The 14,358-nt window shown below is 36.8% G+C and overlaps 1 protein-coding gene across 4 annotated transcripts in view; it reads right to left on the reverse strand.

The window, feature by feature from the left end:
* PDE4D (phosphodiesterase 4D) overlaps window positions 1–14,358 on the reverse strand; it is a 674,141-nt gene that overhangs the window by 365,478 nt on the left and 294,305 nt on the right. The window contains exon 1 of one of the 4 annotated variants that reach the window (XM_038170326.2): window positions 10,091–10,710. The exons of the other annotated variants lie outside the window; for them this stretch is intronic. Coding sequence (XP_038026254.1) covers window positions 10,091–10,359 — 269 coding nt within the window. The 5' untranslated portion in view covers window positions 10,360–10,710. Of the gene's footprint in view, window positions 1–10,090; window positions 10,711–14,358 lie in introns of those variants that run through there. 4 annotated transcript variants of the gene reach the window in all.

Genomic DNA, 14,358 nt, shown 5'->3' on the forward strand with positions numbered 1-14,358 from the left:
ATGCAAATCACCACATGCTTTAATATTGTTGCTCTTGGCAAGTCATCACTGATGGAAGGCCAAAGGCTTGGTGTTATCACAGCTGCTCCTACAGTACTGCACCAAATATTACAAACTGCTGTGTGACTCTGCTTGTAACTAATTCTCTGATACATAAGCCTCATACAGCCACTGAATATACATGTATGCAACTCACAAGAGAACCACATGTAAGGTTTCCAGCCTGTGACTGTCACAAGAAGTAAGAGCAGCCTAGAAGAGAGGGATCTGGGGGTCGTGGTAGACAGCAAGTTGAATATGAGCCAGCAGTGTGCCCTGGCAGCCAGGAGGGCCAACCGTGTCCTGGGGTGCATCAAGCACGGCATCGCTAGTAGGTCGAGGGAGGTGATTGTCCCGCTCTACTCTGCGCTGGTGCGGCCTCACCTCGAGTACTGTGTGCAGTTCTGGGCACCACAGTATAAAAAGGACATGAAACTGTTGGAGAGTGTCCAGAGGAGGGCTACGAAGATGGTGAAAGGCCTGGAGGGGAAGACGTATGAGGAACGGCTGAGGGCACTGGGCCTGTTCAGCCTGGAGAAGAGGAGGCTGAGGGGAGACCTCATCGCAGTCTACAACTTCCTCGTAAGGGGGTGTCGAGAGGCAGGAGACCTTTTCTCCATTAATACCAGCGACAGGACCCGCGGGAATGGGGTTAAGCTGAGGCAGGGGAAGTTTAGGCTTGACATCAGGAGGGGGTTCTTCACAGAGAGAGTGGTTGCACACTGGAACAGGCTCCCCAGGGAAGTGGTCACTGCACCGAGCCTGACTGAATTTAAGAAGAGATTGGACTGTGCACTTAGTCACATGGTCTGAACTTGGGTAGACCTGTGCGGTGTCAAGAGTTGGACTTGATGATCCTTAAGGGTCCCTTCCAACTCAGGATATTCTACATAATTGGTCTCAAATAATTGTTTTGTGGCTGGAGCATCTAACTTTGCCCTCTCTTACATACTTTGCAGTCCTCTGAAATGAGTGATACTTTTTTGAACTAACACTAAAATGTTTCAAATATTTCTTCTGTAGTAAATTCTTTTTTTTATTTGGGAAAAGAGCTCATTGTGAAGTCAGTTCTTAGGCTTTTTAATTAATATTTTCTGTGATCTTGCTGGATTTCCACATTTAATTATGTGATCTAATCTATTTCCTATGACCGCATGCATTTGCACAAGTCATTTTATTTTTCCTTTTGATTATGCAATGTGCTACATGCTATGATTGTAAATTAACACCTTTCTAGAATTAAATGTCTGTGACTGTACCCATGAAAATACAGCAGACAATAAAGGTTCTTGCAGCTGCAGAGCAAGATTCTGGAAAGACTGGAATAAAACAGCTAGCTGTTTTGATTTTGTGAACAATACCATCCCCACAAGAAAACTACATGTGCACAAAGCTAGATTATTTATTTATTTGAATAAATAAACTGGATAATTATTATATTAAAATGGACACCAGAAATATCTACTTTTCCTTTAACTTATTTAATAAAGAAGATAAGAGAGATAAATTTGTGTCTTAAAGAATACTATCAAAGTTCTTGGATATGCCAGCTAGTCTGGCCCATAAAGCAAATATACATAATTGTACAACATACATTGTTAAACACTAAGACAATTTAAAGCATTCCAAAGCTTATTTAAATAATCTATATTCCATAAATGTGCAGTCTGCAATAAATCAACATCATGTTCTTAGTCAGGAACATACTTGTGGAGCACCTTCACAATGAAATTGTAACTGATTAGCTCTAACTGAAATAAGAATATTTACTGAGTACTGATAAATTTGATACACTGAATAACACAGACAAGATATGTACATATTTTTGTTAAAGAACTGAATGAAAAGACTTTGCAAAGGTATGATGTTGAAATTAATGGGTAGATGTGGAATGTTTTCTGGGAGGGGAGCAAACAACGAACAGAGAAGCACAGTACGTGTAGTGTCATGCCATCTCTGATGAAGGAAAAAGAAAAAAAGATGGCTTGCTGAGCTTTAAGGGTATAGAAAATGGAAACTCAAAACCCACTATACATTTATTAAACATACTGATATACATTGTATAAAATAGTAGAGATTTACAAGATTATTACCTAAAATTTCGCATCAAGGGAAGATGTCAATATTACCAATATTATTTTGTCACCAAGAACAAAACAGTTGAGCATGAGTGAAAGGACACGTCTGGCAGTGCATCCCACCACAAATGAGAGACCACACCACTGCAAAGCAGTCCAAGTACCAGCAATTTGCTCCAGCTACAGGCAGTTCTAGGATTGGCCGTTTTCCCCAGATCAGGACAGAAAGAAGCCTTCTGCTAACAAACAATTCACTGTACATCTGCATAAACCAGAAGTCTGTCAGTACTTTGCCCATTGACAGAAGAAAACTTGCTTGTTCCAGTCAACAGTTGCACCTCATGGGACTAGTACCTTGCCAGACTGAGATGCTGAAACACCTCTCCCACTCTGCTTTCTCAGTTGTATGCTAACTTCCCTATGTTGAAATGAACTCTTAAAAACGTTAAGCTCAGTGTCCTCCTCAAACATCCATGAAAATAATAATAATAATAAAGGTACTTGGTACCAGATGAAAGAAGTATAAAATAAACAACCAAAAAGTTAATTCATGAGAAAAAGAAGAAATTTCATTAGAATTAAAAATGGAGCAAAACCTACAAATCCTGAAGAAGCTGAAGCTCTTCAAGAATGTGTGAAAGGAATAGATGGGTAGTTGTTAGATTGTGTTAAAGAAGTTTTAAGAATATGTATTCCTAGAAGAAAGTCATATACTAGAGATACGAATTGTAACAAGAAATTAAAAAGGAAAACAAATTTCTTAAACTTTTATGACACATTTGAAATGAGGAGGTTGCATACAAGTAACTATAGAATATCTGTTCAATCTTTAATATAAAGCCAAGGTACAGTGATGTTCAGATTCAAAACTGAGGAAAAGGCTACCAATTTCAGCTTGAATAAAAGCACTGAAGATGCTTCAAACTGCAGAACAGACAGGATTGCAAGAACTGTGGAAAGAATAAATAATCTGTTTTACCAAACACAAAGAAAACAGTAAAATACACATGCAAAATGAAAGTGAAGACAGCAAGTTTGCAAAATGCAGAGTGATCCAACAAGAAGCAACATGGGAGACTGCTTGAGCATAGTTTTCTAAGATGTTATACTGTAAGCTAATAAAATGGTTCTATAAAAGGTACAATAACTTTTTGTAAAATTCATAAAAACAATACAGAAGTTGGAGAATTTGTCATGCTGGAAGGGTACCAGAGTTAAAACCTTTGCAGTCACACCTAATAGCTTTCAATATAATATAAGATATCATGAAAATTTGTGGATGCAAAAACACTCTTACAGAGTAGTTCTTTGTATTTGAGGTTAAAAAAAAAAAAAAAAAAAAAAAAAAAAAAGAGAGAGAGGGAGAGAGAGAAATGGAAGTAGAACTGCAGGAACCAGGAACTCAGTTCTATTTATGATAAATTATTTATAATTTATATTAAATTCTGTCCAATACAGAACATGACATTAAAAAACAGATCAGACTATGCCATGGTCTAGGCAAAGCACTTCAGCTTTTAAAATTTTCCAAGAAATTCAAGATCTACCAGGTACATCATTCAGAAAGGCTCAAACAGTTGAAATGGGTTTTATTTTAGAAACAGAGATGCAATGGGTGCTCTATAGAAGAAAAATCTTGTACTAGCTAATCTACCTAGACAATTTATTGGATTTCTGAAGTGTTTTTTGGGTTTCTTTTACAATACCATCCAGAGTTCTACTCTAACATGACTCCCATTTGGGATGATGCCTTTGCTTCTTCCTTTATGGGGAAATGGATTATATTCTTATCTTTATCTGTCTCTCCTCAGCTTTGAGCTGTGGAAACAGTATCATTCCTGTTTGGCAGAAAAAATAAATTCCTCTCAGTAGTTAAAACCACTGTGCAGCATCCTCAGCTTACTGCAAGCCATTCTGTATCTACTGGACAGCATCATATTCCCCTACCTCATTCTTCACCTCTGCCCCATCAATCCAAGGATATGTGTTCCCAGACTCCATCAAATACACAAACTGTATTTGCAAGCCTGTTGTTGTACATGAGGATATATGTATGATATATTATCATACATATTTGCAATGTCTCTGTGACAATACCATCAATACATTATTTTCTGGAAATAATTCATGCATCCTTTATTTACACTAGTATGGGATCTTCACTGCATATCATCCAGAAAAGCAGTAGGTCCATCTAAAAAGTGTGGAAAAGAGTGGAAGAGAGTTCACTAATATGTCAGTTGTTGCCTTGATTAAAACTTTATTTGGTCAGTTGATCTAGAAAGCATGAATAAAACTTAAGTGAGAAAAATCAAAGAATCAATAAAAGAAACTCAGAAAAAAATAAAATTTTTCTCATAAAATTAGGAAAAATATGCCGCAGTCTAACTAGTCTGAAATAGTCTTCAAAAAAATCCACTGAAAAAAAAATCCACTGAAGTTTGAACTACTCTGCAAAATTCCCTAGAATGTTTCAGCTGTTAATATAGAGTATACACTGCTGAGTATTTTATACACATCATTCCCCATGTATGTATACGTTACACTATCCTTCCCTAATGTTCTTAGCAGCTATCATCCTATCCTACTTTGATTGGTCTTCCTTTTCCAATACTTTTCATACACCAATTTACTTCATTTGCCTGAGAAGCACTGAGTAGTGAAGGAAAGAAAAACACAGACACACATTAAAAGTTTTTGAAGAAAATACGCTTTGAAAATTAGAAGAAGATGTAGTAAGAAAAAGACTACACTGAAGTTATTCCAAAATGAAACTACAGTTTCGTACAGTTTCAGCATAAATACATTGCATCCAGCCAGAGAACCACATCAGGTTAGGCAGACTTCAGAACAGCAAAATGTTTGTAACTAACACTTTTGAGTTTTTTTTGTACTTTGTACCTACTGCTAAAACTGAATGAAAAGATGTTGTGAAATAAAAATAAACAAGAGACCTGAGTTTATCAATACCCTTATGCCTGCTACACATTCCTGAAACTTAAAATGGCACACCCTACCCATATCTATCTAACCTATTTCTAAGGCATCTATTGTCATACGTCAGCGCCAAAGTCAATGTAAAAATATTTACTATGGGTGGGGACAAAGGCTGGCTGAATTCAGATGAAAGTGCTACCTATAAAGGGGTACGTAATTGCATTTTTACAGTCAATAAGCATATTAAATGTTTAGGTTTGGGTGTGCACATGAAAAAAAAAAATCTAACAAAATATAGAAACCCCAAACATCAAAAAGTGAGCCTCAGAAGAGCTAGAGAAGGGACAGAGATATCAAAGGGGAAGAATAACAAAGAAACCACGATAACCAAACCCACTTTGTGTAATAAAAAGAATGTTATTTATCACTATTTACTCTATTTGAATACACAGACAAAAATAAATCCCAAGGGGAGCAAATATTCTGTCCAAAACTATATAGACATTAGACATATGTCTAATATGTCTTATATTAGACATAAAATGCCAAAAATAAAAAAAATCAAGCACATGCAAGTCATGACTTCATACTTTCAATTAAATAGATTTAATTTAGTTGCTATGTTGCACTGACGTTACTAGCCTGCTCCAAATATTTATACTTCTTGCTTCTCCTTCCTTCCCTACAGAAAGGAATTTTTCATGGAAAATAAAGGAAAGCTGACTTCCCACGAGTTGCTAAATCCGTATGATTTAAAGTATCTAAACATCCTTCCACAGACCTTTGGACGTGTCACACACACTGATTGTTCACACAGCTGGGGAAGAGTCAAGTCTCCCTCCCACAGATCCCAGTCTGCATGATCCCACCCTAATGACCACCCGTGCCAAACTGCACCAGGCAGCAGGTGGCTAGAAAAGGCGTGGAAATAGCCAACCAAGACAATTCAGAAACCAAACTTGTCAAGCATGCACCAGAAGAGTTAACTTATCTTGTTTGTATCTTGTTGTAATACGTGCTGCCCCATCACTACGCTAAGCATACCTCAAATCATTATGACTGCTTTTACACTAATTCAATATAATGCAGATTTCTGAGGAACTTGAATTGATTTTGAGTATATTTGAATTCCTGGTCACAAAGCTTTGAAACACTTGATTCTTTCCAGTTGTTTCCTATGGACTGCCACTGTCTGTAGACTGACAGTGGTCCAGGCCAACTGCATCCTGGGCTGCATCAACAGAGGAGTGGCCAGCAGGAGGAGGGCGATGATTGTCCCCTCTGTTCTGCCCTTATGAGGCCCCACCTGGAGTGCTGCATCCAGGTCTGAGGCCCCCAGCACAACAAGGATGTAGGGCTGTTAAACCAGGTCCTGAGGAGGGCCACAAAGATGATCAGAGGGCTGGAGCACCTCTCCTATGAAGACAGGCTGAGAGCTGGGGATGCTCCGCCTACAGAAAAGAAGATTCCGGGGTGACCTCACTGCAGCTTTTCAGTATTTGAAGGTGGGTTATAAAAAAAGATGGAGAGCTCCATCTGATGATGACAGGACAAGGGGGAATGGGTTTAAACTAAGAGAGGTGAGATTTAGATTAGATATCAGGAGAAAATTCTTCACTCAGAGGGTGGTGAGGCACAGGCTGCCCAGAGAAGTCGTGGATGCCCCATCCTTGGAGGTGTTCAAGGTAGGCTGGATGGGGCTTTGGGCAACCTGGTCTGGTGGGTGGTGTCCCTGCCAATGGCAGGGGTTTGGAACTGGGTTATCTTTAAGGTCTCTTACAACCCGAACCATTCTGTGATTCTAGAATTTCAAAATGAGTTAATTGGTTTTAATTTCATAATTACAATTCCAGCAAGATTAGCTGTAACACTCTCTGAAGTGTTAAATTATTCCAAAATTCCTGCATCAAAAATGAAGATCCCATGTAACTCTACTATTTAGTCTCCTGTTTCAACCTGCTCTAAGTGCAGCACTTTTCCCCTCTAAACACCTAGAATTAGTAACTGGGAAGTTTTTCTGACAACTATTAAATGCATTCAGAGTTACAGGTAGGTGACAACAAAGAAGAATGGGAAGGAGAGGAGGACTCAAAATGTCTGAGGCTACCAGACTTTTAACTCAGATGAATTCTGTGTTGGAAGAAACATTAGCAAATTTCCCATTACACTCTTACAAGTGAAATCAAATTATATAACCACCTTTCTGAATGCAGTACACTGAGGCCTTTTATTAAGTTATTAATAAAAATAATGAAAAACTATGAAGTCACACCTTTCTGAAAACAATTCCTTCAGCAAGAAAACTTAATAAATGGCCTCATCAGTTTCTTAAGAACTTCTAGTAAGTGTCTCAAGATACGGTTTTGAGAACCAACAGTTCAACTTTTCTGGAAAGGTAAACCATAGAGCTTCTTACAGAGATAATAAAGGCTTACATACATCAACCTTTTAAATCACAAGTAGTTACAACCTCTTTTATGCATACACCATCACCCCACAGTATTAAATGGACATGTTCATGAACATTGCATCTTATGGTTGAATACCTCATCACATTAACAACAAATGAAGGCATTTTGACAGTTCATAACCAAGTCATTTGTGCAGTCTGAATTTATGCAAACTGAATATTCCTGTCACATGATTAAGATTATTAACGCTTTTATTCATGCTAACAGGATAATAGTCACATAATACAGTAAATGCATTTTGGTGTCAGAAGTTTTACATCCCAAGCCACTGCAGGAGGAGAGTTGCAGGCCTCATGACAGAAACGAAGAACAGGGTTGTTAGAAGAACTCATCAGCCTACCTCCCACTCCCTGTATCTGTATGTCATTTTGCATTCCAGAAATCAGGGAGTTATGTAGCAGCTAAATGAGTTTTTCTCATGCACTAGACCTGTTGTGACTGTATTTCATTCATATCATTGCAAAACACGACAATGTCTTTTGTGTTACAAATTTAATTCTTATGTTTGGAACTGTGTGTGTATATATACACATATACATATACCATAAAAAAAAATAGCATTCCGAACTAAGTGGTAATTTTGCAAGCTCAAGAAGGTCAGGAATATGGTATGAATGGTGTTCCTTTTATTGGTGGCGTCAATAAGATCAATATTAATTTTTTTAATGTTTGTGTGAACAGTGCACTAGACAAAATGCATTTAAATAAAATTATACTTTTTAATACTATGCCAGATTTGCCCTTTCACATTGCCTGAATCTGCTTGTTCCCTTCATCACTGTTCCTTTCTAATATATTTCCTTTGTCTTCTTGAAATGTCCATAACACAATCACACGATAAATCTCCTCAGTAATCTTTTGACAGACTTACTTTCAGCTTACAACATAAAACAGTTCTGCCCAAATTTGCTTTTCATCCTGCATGTTCCCATTTATAGACTTTTATGAAGACCAACAGTTAGAAAACCTTAATATTTTTGCAGATTACGCATAACTGTTAAGGGAAAATGAAGTCTCCTAACTTCATCCAGTTTTCTCTGTTACACACACAGTTATACACTGTGTTACACACACAGTGATCACGCACACTGGTTTCAAAACATATTCTTTAAGTAAAAAGGCACACATTTCTCCCACCTCTCTTTCAAGGGTAATACTATCAGAGGAGATCTTGTTACTCTAAACCAGGTCTGTATATAGCACTCTGAAAAATAGCAGTTATAGTAACTTTTTTTGCTATTACATTTTAATGTACCATAAACTAAACTTGCTTGCCTTTGATTCATTTTGTCTTAGCTACACATCCATGCACTTCAGTATTCCCTTACCCTAACCATCCTTCTCCAGAAACCTTTATTGTTTATTGTTCATTATGCTTCATATATTTATCATTGAATCATTGATTAACCGCAACATTATATCATTTTCCCCTTAAATGTACTTACTGTGATATTTTAACACACTGTACACAAATACATTTTTAGCTGCAAATACGTACATTGTAAAGATTTAGGTACATGTGTATATAAAATGCAATGCTCATAAAAGATATATTCCTATCACATTCCTATGGTGCAGATTTAATTTCAGGCAAATGAAAATAAGCTTGAATAGCATATATCCATTTACTGCTTATAATGCATGATTTACTTTCTATAAATATATTTCACACCCCTCCTTTCTTTACTTACATTTTATTTGAAAAATAATGGGTAGAAAACCTCATGAGGACAAAAACATAGAAGACATCAAGATATCATGACTAGTAAAGCAAACAGGAATGTATTATGGAGTTTCAACAATCTGGTATGTATCATTTGGAAAAAAAAATAGTAATGAAATTATACTGCTGTTTTACAGAAGATGGATGCAACAAAATCAATCTCTTTTTTAGATTTGATCTCAAACACGTGGCTAAGAAATGACTGACCATTAAAAAAAAATAGTGCTACTGAATCATTTCACAAGGGATTTCCTTCCTGTCTTTCCTTTGTTCATTCTAGCAGCTGGTTTAATAAAGTACTATTTCATAAAAATGTCTGTTTCCACTCTGCTTTATCAAGTGTTTCTTAATTTGAATTCTGTTAAGAGATAAACTCCTGCTATCCTGGTTTTGTGTTTAAGGGCAGGGGCTCATTAATAAATTTTATTTATTGCCAACATTAAGTGGCACATTAAATTAGAACAATATGAAGAAGAACAACAACTCTAGCCTGAACAGCACAGAATCAGAGAAGTACTGTTCCTTCTTAAGACTCCAATTTTTGTTTCTGGGGGAAGGGGAAGCAAAAATAAATAAATAAATAAATAAAATTGGAGAAGTAAAGTAGATTTGGAAGCAAATATATGTTTTCCTACTTTTCATTTGGAATCTAACTCACTGTGTTAAACTTCAGATCAACTCAAGTTAACTTGATTTACAAATTAGAACTATTTAACTGTCTCTCAACCAGGCAGAATCATGCTGAGATTGAGCAAGCAAAAAAAATCCCTGACACCAAGGAGATAAATGCTTTATGAAGACAAGTTAACCTGATGTCTCATGACAACCTGCTCAATGCTTACCAGGTATGTGCCACAGTGAAACGCCGCTGCTTTGGTATGTTGCTGTTCAAAAGCATCCTGCGCAAAAGCCTGGGAGAGTTTCGAGGAGAAATAACTGGAGACAAGCGGGGAGAAGCAGATGAAGATTTCCTAGATGTCCTGGACTTCTCATATTTCAACAGGTTTTCCCTCAGGGTCTTCACAAGATCTTCATTTAACCACGGATTTTGGCAGTGAGAATTATCCACTTCAGGAACAGTCAAGGTGTCCGGACTTGTCTGCTGAGCCATGTTTCCCAGATAAGCTTGTTAGTAAGCTCTACTACAACCTAATATCGGTTTGACAGCTTTCCTTTCTACGTCTGCTCCCAAGAATCGTGCAGAGCTCCAGCTCAGCCTATTCTGCTTTCAACATGGTGACGCCTGCCCTCAGCGTCTCTCTACAGATAATGATCTGCAAAGAAAAGAAGCAAGCTAACTCCTTCACAGAAACCTATTAAACATTACCGCTCCTCTCACCGTCCTCTTGCCAAAGATCACTTATTAGCTATCATAGCGGGTGAGCACAGGAGGAAGAAACTGCTTTAGCACAGCCTTTGTTGGAGCTATAAAGCTGCCTGTTAAACTATTGGAACTAATGTGCTGCAGCTGCTTGAGTGACTTCTGGTTATGTACATAAAAAGTGCTGGAGGAGGGCTTAAGCATCAGATGCGTGCTCAATTTTGTTTGGTTATTCTTTCCATTTGCTTACTGCTGAACCTTCAGGGAGGCTGAAAGGAGGGGGGAATGCTGAATATCTTCTGTTTTGTGTATGTGTGTTTGTTTGTTCTTTGTTTTTGTTTTCTTCCAGATTCTATAGTATTTATCTTTGTGGTCCCCATTTACAAATGAAGATTACGAACTTTTACCTCAAACTAACTAGCAAATGCAACAATTAAATAATGCAAAAGGATTGCAGTTCTGCCTTCCCTTCCTACCCTTTTCCCCTCTCCCTCCTCCATAAATACCAGGACAATGAAAAACACTTTTCAAATACATTTAGGAACAGCTAATACCTGTCACCTTGCATTTTCCAGAAATACAAAACAAACAAGAGGTTAAGAGCTATACACAGACCAAAATCAGACTATGTCAGCTACTAGCATCTATTTAATGAGATGTTCTTAATTCAGTGTACCATCACATCATGACCACTACTTGAACTACAAAGTGCCTTTTTTCTATTCACAGCTGGCAAGGAAACAAACTAATGATATGAAAAGGGAACCTCGGATATATAGAAAAACAAAAGTAATTGTATTTATTTAATCTTTGCATACTGTTATTAAATTTCACTTTTGAAATATTTTTAATGCAATTTTGCAAACAAGATAACAGTGAGTTTTCTGATCCAACAACACCTTTTCCAGTCAATCCTATGAGGGTTTTTTATTTTATTCATTTGTAATTAAAATAACTGACTCCAGCTATTCTAGAAATTTTTATTAACGTGCTCAGTTTTGTTCATGACTGATAGCAGACAAAGACCTGTAATAACCGGTGGAAGGCTAATATTTACTTAAGCTTGCTGCATTCACATTTACAGTGATGACAATAACATTTCAGTTATAACCATACTTCCTGTTCATTCTGCAGCAACAAATCATCATTATTTTATGAAAGATTTCTTTTTTAATGTCAGAGGACTGGTTACATATACTTTTTGTTAGTGCAATATACTTTTCTGTTTTATTTTATCAATCCTGCTTTACTCTGTGAATAAGAATTTCACTATAGAAGCACACACAGTATCCAGGTTTTCAATGGGGTGAAGGTTCTTTGCGTACAATTATATGGCCACACGTGAAAGGCCGTACTGTTATCTACGTTAAGGTGAAATCAGAAATCCTGCGAAAGCAGCCCTGTGCCACAAAGGAGAGGAATCACCTTTGTACTTAGCATAGAAGCCATGATTCCTGAGAATTATAAAGAGAACATCATCATGCTGTTCAGTTGAACAGCAACTAAAAGGTCAACTTACGTTAAGAATGACATTGCTATCAGGTGTCAGCCACATTATGTAGACAAGTTTAACTGTACTGCGTCATATGTGAAACGTGATAACGGTGTATTTACAAATTTAACTCAATCTTGGACAGTGCCACAGAATGCAGAAGTACTATGCATCCCACTTTTGTCTATTTTTCTGATTTTTTTTAGAGTTATAAGATTTAATCAGGGTCTGAAAACCAACATTGCCCAAACATAGACTAAAACAGAGATACAATTGACACTACAAAAACAAATTTATGTTGTCTTATTGAGAACAAAATTTAAACTGGAAATGAAGTGCTAATCCACAGACAGAAAAATAATTGGATGAAATCATAACTAAGATATAACTAATACAATACCTGCTGCCACTCCTTTTTCTTTGGAATAGCATAGACAGCACCATTCCTCAAAAAGGAAAAATAATAAAAGCGTACTTTATGAAAGCAATTATTTTAAATCTATGATGAACAAAAAATACCACTTCTTTTAGTCTACTATTCCACATAAATTCCATTTTTTAATTATTTTATTTTTAATTTCCCCAACAATACAGTCTGTATAGAGACTTATGTTCTTTTATACTATGAAATACTGCCATCATATGTCTATTCTGAAGTATGGTCTTCAGAGAGCAGCAATAGCTTTATAAAACTAAAAAGATCATTTTTTTTGGACATCAGTGAATTAACAACATCAACAAGACCACTAACACTGATTTCAGTTCCTGGTTTAAGTTGCGCTATATTACAGAGAAAGTGATAGAAGAAGGAAGTATTAGTCCACAGATCAGTTCCATTTTCTTCAGTAATACTAGCACTAAGAACAATTAACTTGACACCCTGCAGTACAGGCACCAAGAGGAGTTGCCACATATTTAAAGAGGTAATGTGCAATGTGTACAGAACAGCAGGATAAGACCCGTTAACAGGACAACTGAACTCAGCCATTATAAAGTAACATCATTTCCATGAGCAGCTACTTAAAATGTTTTTCCTTACTTGAACGAAAATCTGTTAATGGATTAATCTGAATTTCAATGTTCCATTTCCCCAGACACCATAATCTGACATACACTCAGCTCTTTCTCTTCAGAAAAATATCTAGGGGTACTAAAGGAGATATTCACAATCAGAATGACAGACCAATACTTTTCATTAGATCAGAACCACAGACCAATACTTTTAATTAATATAAAGTCTTGCTACAAAAGTTATTTAACAATCTGTTGAGCCAGTATTTGTCACCACCTAGAACTTAGATGTCCTATGACAACACTCAATCCTTTGGGCTGATTTTATTGTAGATAAAAAGTGTAAGCAGCCTTCATTGTAATAAAAAGCAGGGGCTTAGTATCTAACAATATAAAATACGGTGTGGTTTAGATGAAATGCTTTTTTTACAGTCAGAAGTGGGCAAATGAACAAGGCAGGAAGAGGACAAACTATTCTATAAGGAAAAAAAATCATTTCCAGTAAACTGTACATAAAAAAAAAAAAAAAAAAAAAAAGGACGATAAAATACTTTTTTTTTTTTTCCCTGTAGAGATTATGGTTCATTAGCAAAAAGACCTATCTGAGAAAAGTCTTATGAGGAGCAGCTGAGGGAACTTGGATTGTTCAGTCTGGAAAAGAGGAGGCTCGGGGGTGACCTTATTGCTCTGTACAGGTACCTTAAAGGAGGCTGTAGCAAGGTCTGTTGGTCTGTTCTTCCACGTGCCTGGTGACAGGAAGAGGGGGAATAGGCAAAAGTTGTGCCAGGGGAGGTTTAGGTTGGATATTAGGAAGCACTTCGTTACCGAAAGGGTTGTTAGGCATTGGATTGGGCTGCCCAGGGAAGTGGTTGAGTCACCACCCCTGGAGGTCTTTAAAGGATGTTTAGAAGAGCTTAGAGATATGGTTTAGTGGGGACTGTTAGTGTTAGGTCAGAGGTTGGACTAGTTGATCTTGGAGGTCTCTTCCAACCTAGGTGATTCTGTGATTATGTTTCAATAGACATATCTGATCCCCCTATAAAAGTCACCACAATTATTAAATTTAGAAAGCATTAGCATCTACTTGTTTTCCGCTTCTCTGGGGGAAAATAAATAAATGTTCAGGTAAAAACAAAAGTATATATTTTTTTCCTTTCTCATATGCTGAGAAAGAAAAGTAGAGTGTACAATGCCAAAATGACTGTAGGATTTTTAAATCCAGATTATTTTTAAGAAGTCTTTTATTTATTTTTAAAAAGAAATGAATTAGTTTACTAGGCTCTTCA

The sequence above is a fragment of the Anas platyrhynchos genome, chromosome Z (genome assembly GCF_047663525.1).
Source record: "Anas platyrhynchos isolate ZD024472 breed Pekin duck chromosome Z, IASCAAS_PekinDuck_T2T, whole genome shotgun sequence".
NCBI classification, from domain to species: Eukaryota; Metazoa; Chordata; class Aves; order Anseriformes; family Anatidae; genus Anas; species Anas platyrhynchos.